General features: G+C 44.1%; 1 protein-coding gene across 3 annotated transcripts in view; it reads left to right on the top strand.

The window, feature by feature from the left end:
* Positions 1-26,482, top strand: part of LOC126237528 (uncharacterized) — a 202,548-nt gene that overhangs the window by 86,944 nt on the left and 89,122 nt on the right. For 2 of the 3 annotated variants that reach the window (XM_049947711.1, XM_049947710.1), the window contains exon 4: positions 20,554-20,725. In XM_049947711.1, coding sequence (XP_049803668.1) covers positions 20,554-20,725 — 172 coding nt within the window. Of the gene's footprint in view, positions 1-18,373; positions 18,533-20,553; positions 20,726-26,482 lie in introns of all 3 variants that reach the window. The other variant, XM_049947712.1, reaches the window with a different exon arrangement.

Genomic DNA, 26,482 nt, shown 5'->3' with positions numbered 1-26,482 from the left:
ATGCTGCTTGTTCCGTTGACTTCCTTTGGGTACCTGGCCATTGGGGTATCCCAGGTAATGAGCTTGCTGATCATTTGGCTGGGGGAGCAGTCACTTATCCCCCCTCCCCCCCCCCTTTCCCTGTAACCCCTCCTGTGGCGGATTAACGGCTTCATATCAAATCCCGCTTCGCACAATCGTGGGCCAACTCCTGGGAGGCTACCTCCCTGTCTAATAAACTTCGTGCGATTAAGGTGACACTTGTCGCGTGTGTTCTTCTTTCCGCCTCTCCCGAAAGGACTCGACCACCCTGTCGTCGTCTTCGCAACAGCCACACCAGGCTGACCCGTGGTTTTCTTTTGCATAATGAGCCACCCCCACTTTGTGGTTGTGGAGCCTTCCAGTCAGTAGCCCTCATTTTGGTGGAATGCCCCCTTCTTTTGGCTCTGCGTATTAAATACATACTTCCCTGTACTTTAATATTGGTGGATAATTCCTGGATGTTTCCAGAATGAGATTTTCACTCTGCAGCGGAGTGTGCGCTGATATGAAACTTCCTGGCAGATTAAAACTGTGTGCCCGACCGAGACTCGAACTCGGGACCTTTGCCTTTCGCGGGCAAGCGCTCTACCATCTGAGCTACCGAAGCACGACTCACACCCGGTCAGGTGTCAGATGGTAGAGCACCATCTGTGCTACCGAAGCACGACTCACACCCGGTCAGGTGTCAGATGGTAGAGCACTTGCCCCCAAAAGGCATAGGTCCCGAGTTCGAGTCTCGGTCGGTGCAGACAGTTTTAATCTGCCAGGAAGTTTCATATCAGCGCACACTCCGCTGCAGAGTGAAAATCTCATTCTGGAAACATCCCCCAGGCTGTGGCTAAGCCATGTCTCCACAATATCCTTTCTTTCAGGAGTGCTAGTCCTGCAAGGTTTCGCAGGAGAGCTTCTGTAAAGTTTGGAAGGTAGGAGACGAGATACTGGCAGAAGTGAAGCTGTGTGACCGGGCGTGAGTCGTGCTTCGGTAGCTCAGATGGTAGAGCGCTTGCCCGCGAAAGGCAAAGGTCCCGAGTTCGAGTCTTGGTCGGGCACACAGTTTTAATCTGCCAGGAAGTTTCAATTCCTGGATGGTTGAACTGGTTCTCAGTTTCCTCCGTGAAAGTGGTTTTTATTTTCAGTTGTAAAGTTTTTAATCTCCCTCTGGAGTTGGGGCAGGGTGGTGAGGGTTGGAGTGTGTCTCACCCTGTAAGCTGTGTTAGGAGTGTGTCTCACCCTGTAAGCTGTGTTAGGAGTTTCCTGACTCCTCTCCTTGGCCGAGATCCTCTTTTTCTCCCCTTTACTCTGTTGTTATCGCTTTTTATATTTGGTTAGTCTCCTTTTACAATACGCCCTTTTAAACGCTAGCGGTTGAACACTTTTCAATAGCAGATGGTCTCGCCCATGCTGCATCAGAGGTGGTATATTTCCTGTCTTGGGATTGCCCTCTTACTGGCTTCCCTCTTTTGTTTCTACCATTGACAACACGACTGCACTTTTACGTTTTTTAGCCTTTTACCTTTTATCGTTATTCCTCTCGTGAGATATACATCCGAACGAATGGGCAACGTTTGAAACAACAGACTGATGACCTTGCTGTTTAGTACCTTCAACCCCAATCAATCAATCAATCAACCAACCAACCAACCAACCAACCAACCCACCCATTTAGTGAGTGGGAATTCACCAGCGCCCTTCCCCTTTGTCCCGACATGGCTCCTGGACATAACCAAATGCTCCAACACCTATCGGTGGCCTGTCGACCCAGCAGCCGCCACCAGTCCATTAATGGCGACGAGAAAGGGAGGGACGCTCAGCACGGAACCCTGTGAACCTCATTTTCTTGCCGTTGGGAAGTGCTGTAGGAGGAACCAACTTGGACCCTTTTCAACCACCGTCGTATACTGACCCTTTTCACCCGTCTGTGAAGTGAGGGGGTATTTCCTACCCAGTGGCAGGAAAGCGTTGTTATTCCAGTGTTGAAGCTGGTTGTTTAGCTACTGTCCAGTTAGCCTTACCAACACCCTCTGCAAACTCCTTGAACGCCTCGTGAGTCTGCAGCTGTTTTGGATCCTTGAATCCTGTAATCTTTTGTCATCGACTCAAGGTGGTTTTCACTGTAGCCGCTCTATGGTGGATATCTTGGTCCACCTGGAGTCTGCTATCCAGTCAGCTTTTGCCCATCGGCAACACCTGACTGCAGTCTTCTTTGACCTGCTTAAAGCCCATTACACCACCTGGCGCCACCACACCCTCACCACCCTTCACGAATGGGGCCTTCGTGGCGCTCTGCCCATTTTTATCCATAAATTTCTTTCTTGTCACTCTTTCCGGGTCCAAGTTGGTTCCTCCTACAGCACTTCCCAACGGCAAGAAAATGAGGTTCACAGGGTTCCGTGCTGAGGGTCCCTCTCTTTCTCGTCGCCATTAATGGACTGGTGGCGGCTGCTGGGTCGACAGGCCCCCACTCTTTGTATGCTGGCGATTTTTGTATCTATGTCACTTCCTCCGTCACTGGTTCTGCAGAATGCCATCTACAGGGGGCAATTTACCGCATGCAATGTTGGGCTCTCTCCCATGGCTTTCAGTTTTCGGTGGCCAAGTTGTCTGTTATGCATTTCTGCCATCACCATACAATCCATCCCCTCAATGGCCAATCGCTCGAGGTGGTGGGCACCCATCGCTTGGGTCTGGTCTTCGATGCCGGGTTGCCTCCCTCATCTTCGCCAGCTGAAGAGGACGTGCTGGTTACATCTCAATGTTCTTAGATGTCTGTGCAATACCACCTGGGGCACAGAGCACTCTAGTCTACTCAGATTGTACAAAGCACTGGTCCAGTCTGGTTTAGACTACGGGAGTCCTGTCTATGGTTCTGCGTCACCTTTGACGTTGCAGATACTAGACACCATCCACCATTGTGGGGTACGACTTGCGACTGGTGCCATCCAGACTAGCCCTGTGATTAGCCTTCTCGCAGAAGTGGGGATTCCACTGTTGCGAGTTTTGTGCCAACAATAGCTGATATCTTACATGCTCCGCATTTGCTGCACCCCAAAGAACCCTAATTACGGTCTCCTTTATCCAGACACTGAGATCAACCTCCCGCGGCAGCAACCACGATGTGGGCTTACCATGGCTACCCACATTCAGTCGCTCTTAGTTGAGCTCCAGCATTTCCCTTTACAACCTCTTTTTCTTGCTTGCGCACATACCCCTCCATGGTGCGTCTCTCGGCCACAGCTCTGTCTTGATCTCTCCATTAATTCAAAGGTTTCTGTCCCTCCAGAGACCCTTCACCACCAATTCTACTATCTCCTCAGTTCATTCCATGGTTCGGAAGTAATTTATACTGATGGCTCCATGGTTGCTGGTCACGCTGGTTATGCTTACACCTATGCGAGACACACGGAACTTCGTTCCTTGCCAGATGGCTGTTGTGTTTTTACTGCAGAATTGGTTGTCATCTTGCGCACACTGTGCCATGTCCGCTTCTGCTCAGGACTGTCCTTCACTATCTGTAGCGACTCCTTAAGTAGTTTGTAAGCTATCAGCCAGTGCTTCACTCGCCACCCATTGGTCATAGCTATCCAGGACTTGTAGTGTTTCCTTTCCTCAGGGTTCGGCCGTGAAAATACAAAATAGAAAATCTGATTGGGGTTTGAATTTTGATGGAATAAGTTACGGATAAGGTGGACTTCGTATTACTGATTGAGATAGTGCTGTAAGTTGACCGTGAATGGTGGACAGGGTCAGCAACACTACAAAAAGCGACTGTAAGGAAATAACATCAGAAATAAGTTGAAATTTACCTTATAATTCTCTCATAAATGTAGTATCTATTATAATATAGTCTTCGTGGCTGTATCTGGAATACTTCTTGATCTTCTTGTAAGATGTCCTTCTTTCATTGTTTGCTGGTCCTCTTGTTCTCCGTCTGATGAAAATTTCTTGAAGTTCTCACTGTCTGGATTAATTTAAAAATTTGGCGATAACCATTGCGAATCACTACTGAAATAACTTGAAGACGCCGTGTGTTCGTTTCATAATATAGTTTTAATTTCCACTTAGAATCAGTCTTTAACATCAGCACCAAAAAAATATGCATCTTAAACGTATGAAGACAAGATAACAAGAAAGTAACAAACTAGTTGTTAAAACAACCACCTACGCAAAAGTGAAAGAAGATCAAAATTACTTATGAAAATCTGTCGCTGGTGCAGCGCTCTTCTGCATGCGCGATCGTAAATCTCATCTTTGCTCTGGCAGAGGCACGGTAGTCAAAGTACCGTTACAGACTCCCTTTCTTTCCTTGCTCAGCATCGATGCTCAGTGGTTTTCATTTGGACCCCAGGCCACGTTGGGATCCCTGGCAATGAACTTGCCGATCAGCTGGCTAAATTGGGTACTAACAGGCCATCTCTTGCTATTGGCATTCGCTTGGCATTACGTCATCTGGTTTTGAGACTGTGGAATGCAGAATGGCACACTCTTTCTTCGCTGAACAAGCTCAGGGCAATAAAGGATTCTTCAACTATGTGGCAGTCATCCTTACGGACCTCTCTTAAGGCCTCTGTCGTCCTTTGCCGTTTCCACATCAGCCATACCTGGCTGACTCACGGTTATCTCCTCCATCGTGAGGACCCCTTCTCTGTCGTTGTGAATCAGTGTTGACTGTGGTTCACCTCTTCCTGGACTGTCCCAACTTTGCTGCCCTGTGACAGACTTTTAGCTTTCCTGGCTCGCTACCCCTGGCGTTAGCTGACAATGCCTCATCGGCTTATCTAGTTTTACGATTTCTTCATGATGTGGGTTTTTATCACTTTATTTAAGGGTGGAACCTTCAACCTTATCGCCGGCCGCGGTGGTCTCGCGGTTTTAGGCGCGCAGTCCGGAACCGTGGGACTGCTACGGTCGCAGTTTCGAATCCTGCCTCGGGCATGGATGTGTGTGATGTCCTTAGGTTAGTTAGGTTTAAGTAGTTCTAAGTTCTAGGGGACTGATAACCACAGCAGTTGAGTCCCATAGTGCTCAGAGCCATTTGAACCATTTTCAACCTTATCGGTGGGTGGGGGGGGTGGCAGGCCGTTTTGCTCCCCCCTTCGCCCTGTCTTCGTATGGGGTTGCTGGTTCACCCGCACCCCCTGCCTTTCCACTCCTTTCCTTATGGGGTGTGTTTTATCTTGAGTGTGTATCTTGTCTACCTGTGCTTCTTCCTTCATGCCCCTTGTCATTAGTCACTTTCTTTCCCTCCTCTCTTCTTCTGCTTTCTTCCTTCCTTCTCTGACCATAGTTCATAATTTTATGGCCATTGTCGTTCCCTCTTATAGTGTGAGGTTTTATCAGATTTAGTTATTCCAAGGTCGGAGGGACCGATGACTGCGTAGTTTGGTCCTTTCTCCATTCCAACCAACCATGTTTGTTCTAGTACTACTCTGTAGTGACTTCCTTAGCAGCCTTCAGGCTATAGACCAGTGCTGCTCTCCTCACCCACTGGTTAAGGCTATCCAGGCTCTTGTCTCAGACCTCCATCAAGCTGGGGGGCCAGTTGTTTTCATTTGGACCCCAGGTAATGTTGGGATTTTGGGAAATGAATGAGCTGACCAGTTGGGCACCAGGATGTCGATTCTGGACATGTGGGGTCGAGAACCGGACGTTTCGTCATTTCTACACCATCAATTGCTGGAACTCTTGAACTCGGAATTGTCTGCCCTGATCTTCCCAAATAGAGCGAGGACAATTGAGGGGACCATGATCATGTGGCAGTCTTCCCTGCATGATACTCGCAGGGAATCCACTGTCCTTTGTAGACTCCACATTGGCCACACTTGGCTGACCCGTGACAACATTCTCAGACTTGAGGATCCCTCTTACTGCCGATGCCAAGCCCGCCCGATGGTGGTCCACTTACTCATAGGCTGCCCTAATTTGGCTGCTTTGAGATGACATCTTAATATTCCTGACAGGCTCCCTCAGGTGCTAGCAGACAATGCCAACTCAGCTGACCTGGTGTTAACATTTTGCCTGTGAAGATGGTTTCTATTCATCCATGTAAGGTAGGGCTTTTCGGCCTAGGGCTTTTTGGTGTTGTTGACTGCCTATGGAGTTGGTGGTGCACCCCTCTCTGCCTCCTGCTTCTTCCTCCCCTCCCCCCTACGTATGCCCCTGGTGACCTTTGGCGGGCCTTGATCGGTGGCCCAGACTGGCTCTGCACTTTCCACCTTTTAATGTCTTGTCTGTGCTGTTTTTTTTCTGAGCTTTATCTTTTTTATTGTGTTAGTTATACTTAGGCTTTCAGGGATTTGTCTTTTGCCTTCTTTCTTTGACGACTACTCCTGGTTTCGCCACTTACCAGATGAAGGGACTGATGACCCTGCTATTTAGTCCTATTCACTCCAAGTCAACCAACCAAGATAGTGTAGTGTCGAACATTATTCTTAAGTGGATACCACTACGAAATCAGCTTTCTCTCCACAACCCTACACGCCAAAACCCCATCTTGCTTCCACCTCGGCCCCGGCACTGAATTCGATCCCCAGGAAGCAGTTCATTTCATCCTGGAGTGTCATCTACAACAACTCGTGCACGATTTCACATCGACTGATTGCGAGGCAGCCTTAGCATAGTTCTACCGTCCATTCCTGAAGAAAGTTTCACCAGTAGACTAGAAAATGTGGCTAAAGCACGTCTCCTGCCAGGCCGAGTTGACTATCCAAAATTATTTCATGTACCCTGTTACATCTTCTGGGTCCTTTGCAGTGTGCCCCTCCTACGCGTAATCCCACCTGTGCAGGCTTCCAAATATTCTTCCATGTTTCAGTAAATAGTTTCGGTGATACCTAAGCCTGATCGGAGCATAGCAACAGTTGGAAAATTAGACAGATCTTTTATTTAGAGTTCATTTATATATAATTGCAGTTTGGCTTCAGATGCAAATATTTTGTTTGTCATTTGCCCAGTTACCTTGTTTGGTCCTTGTAATTCCAAGTTAAATGTGTTGAATTTTTGTGTAATATCGGTCAAAAAAAACTGTAAGTATCCACCATTCATCATCATCAAGTTCAGGATAATTTTTGCCACTTTGTTGTAAGAATAAAATAATTTCAGATTTCAGATTGACAGACCGTTCCAGCACTTTTCCTTTGCTTAGCTGTCTGACAGCAGTATGTAGGAGAACATCACTGTAACAAGCTTGCAATTCCTGCAGAAGGTCTTTAAATTTTCGGTGATCAAGTTCACGGGCACGAATGAAATTTATAATGCTTATAACCATTTGCATAACATTCTTCAATTTGGCATTTGAAATTTGACATGCCGAACTTTCTTGATGCAGTAAACAGTGTACGGAGAGTAAATTTGGCAAATTCCATTCCTTCTTAATCAGTGCTATCAAAGCATTGTTGACACCCGTCATTAAGCAACGGACAACCATCTGTGCATACTGTAAAAAAAAAAAAAAAAAGAGAGAGAGAAGAAGAAGAAGAAGAAGAATTTTCCGGGACATGTCATCTTACTATTGACTCCTGGGACTGGAGTTTTTGTATGTGTGTGTTATATAGTCATTGCCCACCATTTTCTTCTTTCACATGTTTTCCTTTTCGTTTTGCAGTGACAAAATGTAATTATTCATACTCAAAACCGCAAATTCATCTGTGTGTCGGACTCGTGTATGTTGGCTCATATGAATTCAACTTAATGTTGGCCTGAATATGTGGGTACTGTTTCATAACTACTGGCCAGTGTGGGCGCCATTATTGGCACCATTGTCCCTCCTGCGGGCCCGGAGGCTAGAGCAGGCCCGAGGTATTCCTGCCTGTCGTAAGAGGTGACCAAAAGAAGTCTCACACATTTCGACCTTCATGTGATGGTCCCCTGTAGGGTTAGATCTTCAATTTCCAAAATTTGCCTGAAGAGTGAGCCAATTGGGGAAAGGCGCCTTACATGATGCATCGTGTCCATCGTGCATTGAGATCCTTAGCCCACTTTCTCGTCATCGCATTGCAGCTCTACCCATTCTCCATCTCTTGGACGAGGACACCTTCCTGGGTGTGTTTCCATCACTTCCTGTGCCGACTATGACTGTGGACTTCTTTGCACCTCATATCCAGAACGGTAGCCAGTCCGTTGTGGTGGGGCCACTGTGTATCCTGTTGGTTGTAGCCCCCTGACAACACAGGGTTTGCTCTGCTGATGGCTGCACCGTTATCTCCCCATATCTGCTGAGGAGTAGCCCACCACTGTGGGGCATCGGGACTCCCGGCAATGGCCATCCTGCCAGGTGGCCTTTACTGGACTGGGTGGCGCCCACGGGAAGGGCTCCTGGTCGGAGTGGGTGGCGTCAGGGCGGATGACACGCCATGTAGCGTAGTATGTCATCTCTTGCTAGTGGTCCGCCGCCAGCAGTCTCGAAGCTGGAAAAGTCCAACTTCAATGCGAAGAAATATGCTCCCAAGTTGTTCCCCTCCCTGGCACACCATGGGAGGAATGCCAAGCTAAGGATGGCAGTGAAGCTTATTTGCCCTGGCACCTCGTATGTACGAAGTTGATGGGGAATCTTTCATGTCCGTGAAGCCTCAGTATTTTGTGGAGCATTTGGAGGACAAGTGTGGTGAGGTGGGGGGCTTGTCCAAAATGCGTTCTGGGTCAGTTTTTATAAAAACAGCATCCTCTGCCCAGTCACAGGCATTACTCGCTTGTGGCAAGTTGGGGGATGTTTCTGTTACCATCATGCCTCATAAGAGCTTAAATATGGTCCAGGGTATTATATTCCACAAGGACCTTCTTTTGCAGTCTGATGACGAGCTGCACAATAATTTAGAGTGGCGAGATGTTCATTTCATCCTGCACATCCATCGGGGTCCGAGGGATAACCAGGTTGTCTCTGATGTCTTCATCTTGTCCTTCGAGGGTGATACATTGCCCGAGAAGGTCGAGGTGATGGCCTACTGCTGTGACGTCAAGCCATATATCCCTCCCCTGATGCGGTGCTTTAAGTGCTGGAAGTTTGGCCATATGTCTTCCTGCTGTAGTTCCAGCCCCACCTATCAAGATTGTGGTAGTCCATCGCATCCCAGTACTCCATGTGTCCCGCCTCCTGTCTGTGTCAACTGCGGTTAGCATCATTCACCTTGCTAGCCAGACTGCAGGAGTTTACAGAAAGAGAGGAAAATCATGGAATATAAGACCCTGGACAACTGACCTACACTGAGGCTAAGAGGAAATTTGAGCACCTACATCCTATCGCTATGACCACCTCATATGCCGCCGCTACGCGAACATTTATCGCCCCATGAGTTCCTCAAATTTCTATTGCCTCTCAGAACTGGGAGGCTACACTTGCCCCCTTGATGGGGGGGGGGGGGGGGGGGGCGCGGCACTTCCCTCCCTGTTGCCCTCGCACAACCTACTTTTGGAACAACACCCCCCAACCATCAGGGATTTCAGTCCTCACTTCTGAGCCAGAGAAGCATAAGGCTTCTTGGGGCTCCTCTTGCTAGGAAGGGGTCTCTTGGCTCACTCCCTTCCCAGGTTTCTGCTAGTGGGAAAAATGACACCCGCCTGTGGCTGAATAGACCAAAAGCAGCTGGTAATAGGGCTTCGCGCCCATCCACAGTCCCGGATACTGATTTAGTTGAAATCCTCGCAACCAGGGAAACCCAAGGAACAGTGCGAGAAATATATACAGGGTGTTACAAAAAGTTACGGCCAAACTTTCAGGAAACATTCCTCACACACAAAGAAAGAAAATATGTTATGTGGACATGTGTCCGGAAAAGCTTACTTTCAATGTTAGAGCTCATTTTATTACTTCTCTTCAAATCACATTAATCATGGAATGGAAGCGCACAGCAACAGAACATACCAGTGTGACTTCAAACATTTTGTTACAGGAAATGTTGAAAATGTCCTCCGTTAGCGTGGATACATGCATCCACCCTCCGTCTCATGGAATCCCTGATGCGCTGATGCAGCCCTGGAGAATGGCATATTGTATCACAGCTGTCCACAATACGAGCATGAAGACAAGAGCTTTCAAATGCCCCCATAAATGAAAGTCAAGAGGGTTGAGCTCAGGAGAGCGTGGAGGCCATGGAATTTGTCCGCCTCTACCAATCCATCGGTCACCGAATCTGTTGTTGAGAAACGTATGAACACTTCGATTGAAATGTGCAGGAGCTCCATCGTACATGAACCACATGTTGTGTCGTACTTGTAAAGGCGCATGTTCTAGCAGCACAGGTAGAGTATCCCGTATGAAATCATGATAACGTGCTCCATTGAGCGTAGGTGGAAGAACATGGGGCCCAATCAAGACATCACCAACAATGCCTGCCCAAACGTTCACTGAAAATCTGTGTTGATGACGTGATTGCACAATTGCGTGCGGATTCTCATCAGCCCACACATGTTGATTGTGAAAATTTACAATTTGACCACCAGAATCGAGGAAGTACAGTACATGCTGACGAAACTAAAATGAGCTCTAACATGGAAATTAAGCGTTTCTGGACACGTGTCCACATCACATCTTTTCTTTATTTGTGTGTGAGGAATGTGTCCTGAAAGTTTGGCTGTACCTCTTTGTAACACCCTGTATATAAAAAAAAGAAGACCCCCAAGAACAAGGAACTTGAGGTGACACCCACACCACCACTACCTGCAAGCTCTGCGACTGAGGATGGGGCTGAGATTCTGGTGTCCACTGTGGACCTAGATCTCGGCGGACCCTCGGGCACAATGGATGTAGACTGCTCGGGCAATAAGTCAGTGGCAGCAGGTGATCCTGTGGCATAAACTGCCTCATTAAACGTTCCGTGCCTTCCCAGTCTCACAGTGATGTCATCCTCCAGTGGTATTGTGGCAGTTTTTTCCACCACCTGGCTGAGCTACGGCAACTGTTAAACTTTATACCTGCTTTCTGCATTGCCTTCCAGGAAACCTGGTTTCCGGCAATGTGGACCCCTGCCCTCCGCGGCTATAAGGGACATTACAGGAACTGTAGCGACTATAATCAAGTGTCAGGTGGAGTTTGTGTTTATGTCCTAAACTCAGTCTGTAGTGACACTGTGCCCCTTCAAACCTCCTCTCGAATCTGTGACTGTCAGGATAAGGACGACACAGGAAATAACTGTCTGCAATGTATATCTTCCTCCTGATGGTGCAGTACCCCTGAATGTATTAACTGCACTGATTGATCAAATCCCTAAACCTTTCCTACTTTTGGGAGATTTTAACGCCCATAACCCCTTGTGGGGTGGCACTGTGCTTAATGGCCAAGGCAGAGGTGTCGAAACTTTACTGTCTCAGTTCGACCTGTGCCTTTTAAATACTGGGGTGCATTTCAGTGTGGCCCAAGGTAGTTAATCGGCCATTGATTTATCAGTTTGCAGCCCAGGACTTCTCCCATCTATTCACTGGAGATCACATGACAACCTGTGTGGTAATGACTACTTCCCCATCTTCCTGTCGCTGCCCCGGCGTCAGGCCGATGGACGCTTGCCCAGATGTTCTTTAAACAAAGTGGACTGGGAAACTTTAACCTCTGCTGTCACCACGGAATCTCCCTCGCAAGGCAACATTGATGTGATGGTTGAGCAGGTGACTAAAACAATCATTTCTGTGGCAGAAAACATGATCCCTCGCTCTTTAGGGTGCCCCCAGTGAATGACAGTTCCTTGGTGGTCACCGGAAGTCTCTGAGGCGATAAAGAGCATCGGCGAGCTCTGCAGCGACATAAGCGGCACCCTTCGCTAGAGCATCTGATAGCTATTAAGCGGCTCCGTGCCTGGGTACGCCAACTTATAAAATGACAGAAACAGGAGTGTCGGGTGAGGTAGATGTCGACCATTGGATGCTGTACGTCACCTTCCCAACTCTGGATGAAGATCAGACATCTTTCAGGGTACCAGAACCCAACAGGTGGTCCTGATGTTACTTTGCTGAGCACTAGGTTCGAGCCTCTGCATCGGTGAATTACCCCCCAGCCTTTCGCACCCTCAAACGGCGGATGGAAAGGAAAACCCTGTCGTTGACTACATGCCACAGTAAACCCAATAATACCCCATTTACAGAGTGGGAGTTCCTCAGTGCACTTGCACATTGCCCCAACACAGCTCCTGGGTCAGAGTGGATCCACAGTCAGATGATTAAATATCTCTCGTCTGACTACAATTGCCACCTCCTCGCCATCTTCAACCAGATTTGGTGCGATGGCGTCTTTCCATTGCAATGGTGGGAGAGCACCATCATTCCGGTGCTCAAATCTGGTAAAAACCCGCTTGATGTGGATAGCTATCGGCATATCAGCCTCACCGACGTTGTTTGTAAGCTGCAGGAATGTATGGTGTATCGGCGGTTGGGTTGGGTCCTGGAGTCATGTGGCCTACAGCTTCCACCAGGGTCGCTCTACCACTGATAATTTTGTGCCCCTGGAGTCTGCCATCCGAACAGCCTTTTCGAGACGCCGTCATTTTTGATCTACGCAAAGCGTATGACACCACCTGGCAACATTATATCCTTGCCACATTATACAAGTGGCGTCTCCGAGGCCCGATCCCAATTTTTATCCAGAATTTCCTGTTGCTTCGTACTTTCCATGTTGGTGCCTCCCATAGTTCCCCCCGTGTCCAGGAGAAGGGGTTCCTGCAGGGCTCTGTATTGAGTGTATAACTATTTTTAGTGGTCATTAACGGTCTAGCAGCAACTGTAGGGCTGTCCGTCTTACCCTCTGTGTATGCAGATGACTTCTGCTTTTCGTACTGCTGCTCCAGTACTGGTGATGCTGAGCGGCGCCTACAGGGAGCCATCCACAAGGCGCAGTCATGGGCTCTCGCCCAAGGGTTCCAGTTTTTGGCGCTACGTCGTGTGTCGTACAGTTCTGTTAGCGTTGTACCATTCGTCCAGAACCAGAACTTTACCTTTCCTGACAATCCACTCACTGTAGTGGAGACATATCGATTCTTAGGACCGGTTTTCGATGCCTCAGTGCTCTCCGCTGCCTGAGCAACACCAACTGGGGTGAAGATCGCTCTACTCTGCTGCAGCTCCATCCGAATTACTGTCTCCTTTTTCCACCAGCGGCAGTTCATCTCCCGCATCGGTGGCCCAGGTCAGGGCTGACGATTGCGGTTTGCATGCGATCCCTTCTGTCTGAACTGGAGTTCTTCCCTTTACCACCTCCCATCCACGTCCGTCCACATACACCTCCACGGTGTACACCTAGGCCACAGATTCGTCCGGACCTTTAGCATGGCCGTAAGGACTCAGTTACTCCTGCCGCTCTCAGCTGTCACTTCCTCTCGATTCTTGGCATGTTCCGGGGCTCTGAAGTGGTTTACACTGACGGCTCGATGGCTGATGATCGTGTTGGCTTCACCTACGTCCACAGAGGCCATTTTGAACAGCATTCCTTGCCCAATGGCTGCAGTGTATTCACTGCAGAACTGGTGCCCATCTCTCGTGCACTTCAGCACATCTGTTCATGCTCCGGGGAATCGTTTCTTCTGTGTACTGTCTCCTTAAGCAGCCTACAAGCTATCAACCAGTGCTACCCTTGTCATCATTTGGTAACGTCTATGCCCCGGACGAGTCACATCGTTCAGTGGTGTTTGGGTGGACCCCGGGACACGTCAACACCCCAGGCAACAAACTTGCCGACAGGCTGGCCAAGCGGGCTACGCAGAAACCACTTCTAGAGATGGGCATCTCTGAATGTGACCTGCGTTCTGACATACGCCGTAGAGTTTTTCGGCTTTGGGAGATGGAATGGCATAACAGTACACACAAAAACTGTGTGTAATTAAGGAGACTGCGAATGACTTCCCTGGAGGCCTCTCACAGGGAATCAGATATCCTCTGCCGGCTCCGCATTGGCCACACTCGAGCGACCCACGGTTACCTCGTGCGCCGTGAAGACCCACCTGAGTGTCAGTGCGGCACCCGGTTGACAGTGACCCATATTCTAGTGCTATGTCCCACATTGACTGCCCAGTGACGAAATCTTGGGTTACCGGACTCGTTGCCACTAATTTTATCTGACAACGCCTTATCGGCTGATTTAGGTTTATGTTTTATTCGTGAGGGTGGGTTTTATCATTTGATCTAAGTTTTAGCGCATGTCCTTTGTCCCTCTGTGTCCTCCACCCTAGTGCTTCTAGAGTGGAGGTTTTAATGTGTTACAGAGTGGCTGCCTCATCCTTTTTTATTCTCATGGTCAGCCAGCCATGGTAATCTGCTTTAGTTTTTTAATCTCTTCATCCCGTTTCTTACGTTTCTGTGGTTTTCTTGTCCTCTTTTGTCCATTTACCCATTTGTTGCCCTTCATCGTTCTTGTGATTTTTCCTTTCATTCTGTTTTGCGTTGTCAATCTCGTTTGTTTTATTCTCACACTTGTGGCATTGTCTTATTCGGAACAAGGGACAGATGACCTCTTAGTTTGGTCCCTTTACCCCTCTTTTAAACAAACAAACAAACCAACCAACCATTGGCACCATTGTGTGGACTGAGGGCTATAAGCAGTCGTCTAGGTCACTTGCTTCTTTTTTACATTGTGTTGCTTCCCTGGCACTTTAAAAGATTTTCACTAGGTATCTGTTGCAAGATTCTGACATCGGTCTGACATCCCACACTTCAGCAGCTCTTTCCTGGCAATTGGTAACGTTTCAGTTGGCGCCATATGGGCGTATCTTGTCTTTGTCCCACACTCTTTTCAGGAAGTTATAAGCGCAGAGCACTAGAACTTCAGTTTGTCGGCGTAACTCTTGGTTCTATTATTTTATGTCACCATTACAAATACTATAAGAACAATATAGCCATAAACAAATGTGTATAAAACATTCAAAACATGCACACTAAGGCACAAAGCAGACTGAAGTGATGGAATAATACTTGAAAGCAAACTCCTGTCAGAATGCACAGCAACAGCTACTGTTCATGAAAATTAGTTTGTACTCAGAGACTGACACCTACAGTGTAGTCTTGGTATTTCATCAGGGATTGTCTCAAATAATTCACATTGGAGTCTTCAGGCAGAGGTGATTGACAGTTCGTGAATATTGATCACTTCACCCACAAGTAGAGGGCTCAGCAGTTGAAATTCTGACAAAAGAGATCTCATCTTCATATCGGTTCATGGCTGATATTCTGTTTTTTTAAACTTTCAGGAAGTTTCAGATTTTTCATTGGTTTTGCTCGTGTAGATCGATAATGTGATGATGAAACAAGACTGGACTCGGACATTAAGTGGCAGACATGCACCTCCTCATCCAAACTGGAGAAAGCAAGGAGTGAAGGCATAAAATGATATCCACTGTCTCTTCACATAAAGTGGACATTATACCAACAATACATTTCAAGATAAGGCAGTAAACATAGTTTATTAAACCTAAATATGACCTAAGCTTTTCGAAATAATTCAGGAGAAGAAGCCAAATGAGGATCTGTATGCTCAATGGTAATAAGAATACAAGCAGTACTTGAGGAAGCCCAAATCTAGTCACTTCCACCTTAATCTTAAACAGCCCGGATTTGGATCTTTGAGTTAATCTGCTTCTGAACAAAAGTTGCCTGTGATCATTGTTTCGGTTGCTTGCAGCATCTGGGTCAGTCTAAAAAGTAATTTGTACTGTGTTCAGGTGAGAGCCAATCCAAAACTGTGGTATCTACATCTACATTGACGTGTACATACGTACTCCACAAGCCACCATATAATGTGTGGAGGATAGTATCTTGTTTCACTATTAGTCATTTCCTTTCATGTTCTACTCACAAACAGATAGGGAAAAAGACTGTCCATACACCTCTGTATGAGATCAAATTTCTCGTATCTTATCTTCTTGGTCCTTACTCCAAATGTATTCGGTGACAGTAGAACCATTTTGCATTCAGCTTCAAATGCCGGTTCTCACAGTTCTCTCAGTAGTGTTCCTCGAAAAGTATGTCACCTTCTTTCCAGGGATTCCCATTAGAGTTCCCGAAACATCTGAGTAATGCTTGCATGATGTTTGAACCTACCAGTAACAAATCTAGCAGCCTGCCTCTGAATTGCTTTGACGTCTTCCTTTAATCTGACCTAGTGCAGATCCCAAACACTTGAGCAGTAGTCAAGAATGCACTGCACTAGTGTCCTGTGTGTGATTCCTTTTACAGATGAAACATACATACACAAAATTCTCCCAATAAACCAAAGTCAGTCATTCCCCTTCCCTACCACAATGCTCACATGCTCATTCAGTCCCAAATCACTTTGCGATGTTACATCCAGATATTTAAACAATGTGACTGTGTCAAGCAGGACACTACTAATGCTGTATCCTAACATTACAGGTTTGTTTGCCCTATTTATCTGCATTAACTTACATTTTTTCTATATTTAGAGCTACCTGCCATTCATCACAACAACTAGAAATTTTGTCTAAGTCGTCTTGTATCGTCCTACAGTCACTCAACTTGGACAGCTTCTCATACACCACAGCATCTTCAGCAATCGGCCATAGACTGCTGATCATTCTGTCCTCCAGATCATTCATGTATATAGAAAATAATAGCGGTCCTGTCACACTTCCCTGAGGCACTCATAATGATACCCTTGTCTCTGATCCAACATGTGCCATTGTGGACAACTTCCTGGGTTGGAGTCTGCCAGCCACTCACATATCAGGTGACCTATTCAGTATGCTCATACCTTCATTAACAGTCTTGCAGTTGGGCATCATGTCAAATGCTTTTCGGAAATATAGGAATGTGGAATCTGCCTGTTGCCCTTCGTCCATAGTTTTTTATTATTTTTATTTACACGTCAAGTTATGTAGGACCAAATTGAGGATCAAGTCTCCTAGGTCATGGAATGTGTCAGTACATGAAATTACAACATAAAAGTAATAACAGATAAAAGTAAAATATTTATCAACCCAAAAAAAAGTCAAGCCATAATTTTAAGTAAACACAGTTAACAATATAACATAAGAATCAACTTAATTTTTCAAGGAACTCAACAGAATAGAAGGTGTGATCCATGAGGAAACTCTTCAGTTTCGATTTGGAAGCGCGTGGATTACTGCTAAGAGTTTTGAATACTTGTGATAGATTATTGAAAATGGATACAGCAGTATAATGCACAAGATTTAAGGAAGTCCGATCCAAATGCAGGTTGGATTTCTGCCGAGTATTAACTGAGTGAAAGCTACTTATTCTTGGGAATAAGCTGATATTGTTAACAAGACATGACAGTAAAGAATATATATATTGAGAGGCTAATGTCAAAATACCCAGACTAGTGAACGGGTTGACAAGAGGTTCACAAACTTACACCACTTATTGCCTGAACCACACGTTTCTGAGTCAAAAATATCCTTTTAGAATGGGAAGAGTTACACCAAAATATAATACCATATGACTTAAATGAATGAAAATAAGCAAAGTGGACTAATTTTTGTATCAAGCTATCACTTACTTCACATACTGTTCGAATAATAAAAATGGCAGCATTAAGTCTTTGTACAAGATCCTGAATGTGGGCTTTCCACAACAGTTTACTATTTATCTGAATGCGTAGAAATCTGAACTGTTCACTTTCACTAAACTGTTAATTCGCTTACATCATGTGAGAAAAGTACAAGCTGAATTTTACATGAGTAATGCTTTCTAAAACCGTGCTGATTCATGGACAAAAGCTTCTCGGTCTTGAGAAAATTTATTATATTCACACTCTGAATATATTCAAGAGTTCTGCAGTAAACCAGTGTTAAGGGTGTTGGTCTGTAATTTTACAGGTCCATTCCTTTACCCTTCTTATACAGAAGTCACCTGTGCTTTTTTCCAGTTGCTTGAGACTTTGTAAGAGATTCACTATAAATTATCTTAATCAAAAATTTGTGAATCACAATTACTCTAGGAAAGCTGCTTACTAGCAGTTTTGAATTGCTCATAGGAAAAAGTCCCAGATGCTCAATGGCTCTTGCCCTGGTTTTGTCCCTGAGAGAAAGCAAGTATTTAGTCAAGAAAAATGGCAGTGATTGCCATTCAGAAATGAACGCTGTCAGTTTCAAGAAGTGGTTCACTGAGCAATTCGTGCCATACCTGAACCAAAGTCGACGGTAATTGTAGTGGACAGCACCAGCTCTTACAGAGAGAATACTAAGTCAAACAACAGAAAAGTGGCTACTGTGCTCTGGCTTAAAATTAAAAACATTCTGTTCCATTATACAATTGGACTCGTGCTGAACTACTGTAGCTCATTAATTTATACAAGTCACACAACAATGCATATGAACTTGATTTACTAGCACTTGAATGTTGTCATAAAATTTTGAGTTGGCCACCATACCACTGCCAGTATAATCTGATTGAATTAATTTGGGTGCAGGTTAAAAGGTATATGATGGTAAAGAACAAAACATTCAAGATAACAGATGCTTGAACACGAAACAATAGACATCATCTCTCCCTTCAGTGTGGGCAGATTCCATGTAGCCTGTTGAAAAGCTTTAAGGAAGAGGACTTTGATTGGGAGGTGAAGATGGAGGTGAGCCTTGAACCTATAATCATAAATTTGCAATCACGTACTTTGGAGACATATTCAAATAGCAGTGACAGTGGTATTACGATGTAGACTTTGTTCCAAAGTAAGGTAACAACAGTTGTTGATTTTAAAGGCTCTTGGTTTAAAAACTGTTTTGTTTGTCACCATATTAGTTGTGTAAATAGTGTATGAGACTTCAGCCTCTATTGGCTGGGATTTTGTACCCTAAGATGTGTGCAGACATTCACTTGTTCTGAGTGACATGACTGTAATTTTTAATAGATTGCCCGAAGAGAAGCAGCTAATTGCTAGTTAGGTAGATAGTTGTGAAATTTAGGCCTTTCCAACGTGTGTACTACACTCTAATAATGCAGCTGGGTGAATTCACAGAAAACTCCAATATTTCAACAGGTAACCTCATGTCACTTTCAAGGCATAAATTGGAAAATGTCTTAAAATGACAGTGAGGGTTACCTATCGAGACGTTGCTGGTTTTCGACGTTATGGGGCAACATTCCCTCGAGTAACTCAAAGAATTGCTTTCTTGTTCTATGGACCATAATTCAGTCTCTCTCAGTAATGTCAAATGAGTTAATTTATGCTGTAATGTTCGTAACCAGTTTCGATGACCTTACTGTTAAACATTTTTTTTTTTTTTTTTTTTTTTTTTAGGAAAATTGTACAAAGCTATGTCAGCTGTCCTTGCCTTCTGATGTGATGTGGCAACTGTGGACCAGCAGATGCACATAATCAGCATGAATCTCATCTAGACAGTCGAAATTGTTTTCAAATTTATTATTCTGCTCATAGATTTGAACGTATAATACGATGTGCCGTAGGCAAATGAACCTGATTGTTGTCCACAGAAACACGGTCTGGCAACCTGGACTTCTTTGCCCAGTCTCTACCGCCACACTTAATACAAACCTGATCCCCTCTGTGCTTCCCTGGCACTCTGCAGAGAAGTGCCTTTTGCATGACATGGGTTGTAATACATATGACATTAGCCAACATAACATGACAGAAAAGTTTTACAGTTTATTAAACCTTGTGAACTTGATCAAAGGGCAGTTAGAACCACTATTCTTAAGGAGGTTCTGTTTTCTCTAGGCATCAGATTTTGAGTTTTTGTGATCTCTCGAATTGAAGAGCATTGCATCAGCCATCCAGTTGACGAATAAGTAGGCAGCAGCATATCTATTGGAGGCCACACAGACCTTGGCTACTCCTGCACGAGAAGATGACTAGTCAGAGATGTGGGCACATTGATTTGGATCACTATATTCATTAATTAACTAAAGGGTGAGTTGAAATATCCAACAAATGTAATGTCGGTCAACATGTCCAAATTCTCACAGGAGTAAAATGATTGAAGGCCTGAACCATCGGAATTCCTAGACTGCATTTCTATTAGGTCAATGTTTTACACAATTGATAAACATCCACCTCGCTGTCTTCCAGTCATGGCTGACTGGTTCATTTCCTCTTGTAGTTGCGTGTAGGCCTCTAAAGGCAAAATTTGCTGATATGATTGAGCTACTTTATGTAATCTTTGGGAGTAAGGTAATTGTATTTCTCATTAGAGCTCTAACGATTCAACATTTTATTTTATGTTGTACTGATGTCATTGTAATTCACGTACTGAAATATTGTACCAGTTACATTTTTTCTGGTACATGTGGGAAAAGTAGCTGGTGCTGTGTGTTTCATTAATGACATTTGCAACTGTGGTTTTGAAAAACATAGATTATGATGAATGAAATTAACTTCTGTTTGTGGGTTGTGTTTGTGAAGCGTTGTTTTCCCTCAGAAATGTTACGGATGAAAATAATTAAAAAATATCCTGTTTGTTGAGTATATTAATTTTTTGTATGTTATCAGATATACCTGTGTGTGTGTGTGTGTGTGTCAGAGAGAGAGAGAGAGAGAGAGAGACTGATGAAATAATTCATCATACAGTGGAATTACTGTGTTTATTGAAGTTTAATGTACCTGTGTACTTCTGTGTTTTTTCTTCTCATTAGCCACCATGACTTGACAAAGGCAGAACCAACACTAGCTCATATGGCACTATTTGAACTGCATCGTGTAGGTATTTTGAAATATGTTGTGTCCCAAAACTGTGATGGCTTGCATTTGCGAAGCGGTCTCCCAAAACGTGCCTTGTCAGAGCTGCATGGAAACATGTATCTAGAGGTTAGTAATACATTAAGTTTTGAGCTTCATACATGTTAATATAATGAATTTTCATAATAATAGTCCCTAGTATGGAAAACCAAAAATAACACTTTTCTATGAACTGAAAAGAATGTGTGATACAATAACTTTATGGCAAGTGGAACATAAGCAAAAAATATATGTGAGGTAGGGAACACGGAGACAACACATTTTTTGGACCATGGTATAAGAGGACTTTTATTTATTTATTTAGTTATTTCTAAAGAAAAGAAAGGAAGACCAAGTAGGAAAGAATGGCAATAGAAAAGCACATTAAGGAGACGAACTGGAATTGCAGTTACAAACAGTAGAAAATGACTTTGCACTTACTGGTCGAGTCACAGGTGTCGAGTCGAGTGTTAGACATATTCAGTGTTAGGAATGTGGTGCTTTTTTTTCGTATTCTTTTCCAGTGGCAGGGACAAGAGCAAATGACATAGAATACTGGAGGGCAAGGCCTAGCAGAGATTGAAGTTATCGGTGTCATAAGACTCATGGACGTGTTCAGCAGAGAGAAGTTTATTATCTAAGCAGTTCAGAAAAGTTAGTGTTGAGAGAGGGGGGGGGGGGGGGTCTTGATCCAGTGGGCACAGATTGTGAAACTGTTGCTGAGGTGAACGGACCTTCTGCATACAGCTGGCTAAATGTGCATAATTTGCTGGCAGCTTTTATATTGGTGAACTATATTTTGGTTTGTGTTCATGATCTTATAGAAATCTGCACAGTAATGTGACACATTACTGTCACAGGAAGCCTTATGTTTAACTGAGTACGGTGAGTGAGTCAGTATGTGGGACAGTTGAAGCACTTTGGTTTGTCACAGATACATGTCCAGTGATACAAAAAGTTAAGAAGTAATAACATCATGGCAACACACATTATTCATCAATATATCATAAATCAAACAATGGAATGTAACAATATTATGAGAAGGAAAGTTGCTAATTACTGTATAGTGGAGATGCTGAGTTGCAGATAGGCAGAACAAAAAGACACTCACAATTAAAGCTTCCGGCCATTAAGGCCTTCATCAACAGAACACACACACACACACGACTGCACAATAACGCACAGTAGCCTTATCTTTCCAGACTCCCACCACCTCCCAAGTCCCATCATCTAGCCACAGAGGAGCATTCCTCTTGTAGCTCGGTACCACCCAGGACTGGAGCAACTGAATTGCATTCTCCGCCAGTGTTTAGACTACCTCCCGCTGTGCCCTGAAATGAGAAGTGTCCTGCCCCACTATGCTTTCCATCTCTCCCACAGTGGTATTCCGCTGTCCACGAAACCTACACAATATACTCGTCCATCCTTACACAACCCCCAACCCCTGCTCCCAATCCCTTACCTCATGGCTCATACTACTGTAATAGACCTAGATGCAACACCTGTCCCATACATCCTCGCACCGCCATCTACTCCAGTCCGGTCACTGACATCATCTATTCCATTAAAGGCAGGGCTACCTGTGAAACGAGTCATGTGATCTACAAGCTAATCTGCAACCACTATGCTGTATTCTATGTAAATATGACAACCAACAAGCTGTCTGTCCACATTGATGGCCACTGACAAACTGTGACCAAGAAACAAGTGGACCACACTGAGGCTTAACACACTGTCAAACATGATATCCTTCATTTCAATCACTGCTTCACAGCCTGTGGCATATGGATCCTTCCCACAGACACCAGCTTTTCTGAATTGCGCTGGTGGGAAATTTCCCTACCATATATCCTACATTCCCGTAATCCTCTTCATTAATCACTGTCCTCACCCGTCCAGCCCCTTCCCTGTTTCCATTCCAGCACTGCACAGCCGTCATTCTGCCACCACACCCAGTCTTTTTATTTCTCTCCTTTTCCACTACTTCTCCCCCCTCCACTCCTCACCTCTCTCCTGCCCCCCCACCCGCCCCCGTCTAACCTGCAGCACTTCACTGTCCGCCACCCCCACTACACTATCCCTACCCCTCCCCACCCCAGCCTCCTCCTTACCCCCACCCAGTCATCACTCTCATCATGCACTGGTTCTGCTGCTCGCAGTGTGGTTTCAGTTGCCTGAGTCTGCTGTCATTTGTGTGAGTTGCATTGAAGGTGTGTGTGTGTGTGTGTGTGTGTGTGTGTGTGTGTGTGTGTGTGTGTGTGTCTGTGTGTCCCCCCCCCCCCGGAGGCCTTAATGGCCAAAAGCTTTAATTGTGAGAGTCTTTTTGTTGTGCCTGTCTGTGACTCGGCATATCCGCTATATGGTGAGTAGCAGCTTTCCTTCTCATAATATCAGTATATCATAAGTTGCTTAAGCAGTGCGGTATTTATTTGTCAGGTCTGAGAAGAATACATAGGGAGGACATATCCTCATTTCTGAACATGACTGCAGGTAGTAAACACCTCGCAGAGGATCAGATTTATTTCTGTGTGTAACAAATAGGATGCTCTTTGTAGCTAGGTAATGGGAGTAGCTGGGGTTTTACATCAAAGACGAGTCGTCTATGTATTTGGAAAGAAAAAACTGATGGTGTGGTGTGATTTAGGGTTAAGGTTGAATGGTGGAAAATTTTGCATGAGGAACAGATAGTAGCTCTCTAAGTGTGGGTCTACTCATTGTAAATATGGTTAAAAGTGTTTGTAAAGTCATCAGAGCAGCAGGACATTCTACTTCAGAGAACTACCTTCTTAGTTACTTGATCACTGTTTTGTTTATTATTCACTCATCTTTATTAGTAGTACATCATTCATGTAACTAATATGGACCACATTTTGTTAAATAAGAGTTTTGAAATGAGTTCTTCAGAGTGTGTATGCAGTCTTCTCATTTCATAAGGCCCAGATCACACAAGTGTCAAACGAATATTTGACCCAGGACTCTGTGTCCATCTACGCAGCATTTCGTACTTGGAATTGAAGTGATACAAAATTTCCACCTCGGTGCTGGATAAGCAAGCATACATAATGGAAATGTACAAGTATAAAAGTTGCTTCAAAAGAAAGGAGAGATGTTTGTTGGAATAACCAATGATACCAAAACATCATCTCGGATGTAGTTCTATGATAATGTTCGTGAAGCTGACAAAAGACAGTGAAAATTTCTTAATTACTTCCATATAAACTTTCAACTTTATATGTTTTTATCACCTGGACTACAGGATTAATGATTTAATCAGTGGCAAAGGTCCAATATGAGTGCAGCTATTCCTCCAGTAGAAACATTGGTTAGCTGCTAATTTTTTTTGTGTAGTTATGTTCACTATAGCTGATTTAAACTATGAATTTCTGTTGTTGATATTGGTGTCTATAGAAGAAAATTATAGGGTATCTCATTTGAGAAGTCAAAGTTTGTCTAGTTATGCCAAAATAACAAACTGCATATTCCAAATGGCATAATTGTACCATGAATGTAAAAACCAATTTTTCCTTTCATATTTATTGGAAATGAAGCATTTTTTTCTACCACAAAATGTTATGCAGCTGTACCGTAGTTCCTTATCAAAAGCCCACAATCGATTATCATCATACCTTTGCCAGAAGAACTGTTGAATGCATGTTCAGCATTCCTTTCAGCCACATGGAGAATTTTCCACAAACTGTTAAATGTCAAGAAGGATTTAGCTGTTAACATTGAAATATGGGATTTCATTTTAGTCTTTCAGTGATAAAAGCTTACCTGTTTCATTGCGTAGCTTTTCTCATTTTTGATCAAGTCATATACAGCAAGCACACATTTTTCGTTTTTGTTCTGTCTTTATAAACATTCCACATCCCTGAATATTTTTTCAGTTCACTAATAATCAGTTCAACATCAAAAAACTCTAAATCCATGCTGCCACACTCATTACTTGGGCACTGGATGCCGCCACACTGCTCAGCTGCCAAAACAAGTCCTAGTGGAGGACGCAAGTAGTTTTTAGTAATACTTTGTCCTGGCAGGACAGCTGTGATGACACCACAGAATTTGTCGCACGTATTAACTCATCTACTAGGCACAGCGTACTATTAGAATGCTGGGAAAATGATGGCATGTCCCTACCTCCATTTGTTACTCATGTAAATGAGGACTTGTGATGTGATCTATTGCTATTGCTGTTTAACTCCTTAAAATTATCCCTATCTAGCACTACAAAAGAAAATATCATGACGGATATGGGTGGAGGAAATGGGAAAACAATAAAAAATGAAGAGATCTGTTGTTATAATTATAAACAAGCAGAAGAGGTGAAAATTACCATTACTTTTTAAGTAATCTAAGCTCAGTGGCTATACACTCCCTTCTGGGCGTGTCTCAGAAAATTGCAGCTATCGCATTTAGGTAGTAAAATTCTTCATTTACTGTGATGTCATCAAAATATTGTCATGTCCTTCTAGCTTCCATGGCGCACAGTGCATCTCAGAACCACAACAGCAGTGCAAGGGGGCGCATAATTGACCTACAGGCAAGTGTCAGCATCCAGAAAGACTGTGTGTGTCGCCCTGTCTTGCAGATACATTGCATGAATGTAAACTTGGGCTCATGCACAAAAGAAACAAACATTCTGCGCACAGTCTGCAGGTCGAAATCAACTACTTAACTGACATGAAAACACTTTCTGAGGTTTCAACCATCGTTTGTCAAATAGAGAACGACATGGTAGCAACACATCACTTTCTCGAAGGTGATTTGTTATAGAGGAGACGCTGAGTTGGAGACAGTCACAACAAAAGACAGCTGGTCAGCAACTCAGTGTCTCCTCTATTATTTTCATAATATTGTCATTATTCCATCCTGGGTTTTCCATTGATTGATTTTGCCCCTAAGGGATTTGAGATTGATACCCTAGAATTTACCCTCAAAGATTTAGCCATGAGGACAGAATTTGGTGGTTGTTCATGTCCAATTCTTTTTGGAACTCAACAGAGTAACCTACCTATGTGTGTAGTCTAGAAGACATACAATTTACTAGTACTTTTAGGATCCCTTGGTTGCACAAATAAAGGAGGCCTATCGAGGTTGTCAGACTGTGGGGAAAAAATATGGTAAGGGCCAAAATAATTAATGAATGTTTTGCGGGCAAATCGACATGAAGACTGTTTCCAAAAGCTGTAACACAGTACTTAAAGGAATGAATAACCACTTAAGAAGTTGTTCATTTTGATCTCATAGGAGATATTACCGTTCAAAATTATGGAGGTGACATATATTTTGAGTATCATGGATGATGCAAGCAGATATGTACTTGTATGTTTTTTTTAAAAAAAAATAAGGCTGAAGTATTTGGAGAATTCAAAAAGTGGAAGATTCAAACAGAAAACAAACATGTAAATACATAAAGAGACTCTGCATTGAAGAAACAATGACTTATACGCAGCAGAATTGGTGAAGCTAAACATTTCTATAGAACTTTAATGGTCGCAGTTGCAACGAAGCAATTTACCAAAGATTTCTTGGGTTGACTGATGTATACTGTGGTGTACATAGGAAGTGGTGTTGCAAATAGCTACAACAATGAAAAAAGTCATGAATTGTGACAGGTGATAGCCATGTGCGCAACATTTACACATGATAGGATGTTTACGTATCCATACAGTGTCATTGTTCTAAATTATCCACAAGGACAGAAAAAGGTATTCTTATGGGATACCGTGTATGTCTGTGGATACAGAATCTGGATGCCAGAAACAAAACAGGTTGTGGAATCTAGGGACTGTATATTCATAGAATTTTTGAATGGCAAATGCTCAGCTGAAAACAGAGACAAGTAAA

This window comes from Schistocerca nitens, chromosome 2 (genome assembly GCF_023898315.1).
Source record: "Schistocerca nitens isolate TAMUIC-IGC-003100 chromosome 2, iqSchNite1.1, whole genome shotgun sequence".
NCBI lineage: Eukaryota > Metazoa > Arthropoda > Insecta > Orthoptera > Acrididae > Schistocerca > Schistocerca nitens.
The sequence above is the reverse complement of the archived record's forward strand: the minus strand, read 5'-3'. Positions and strand labels throughout refer to the sequence as shown.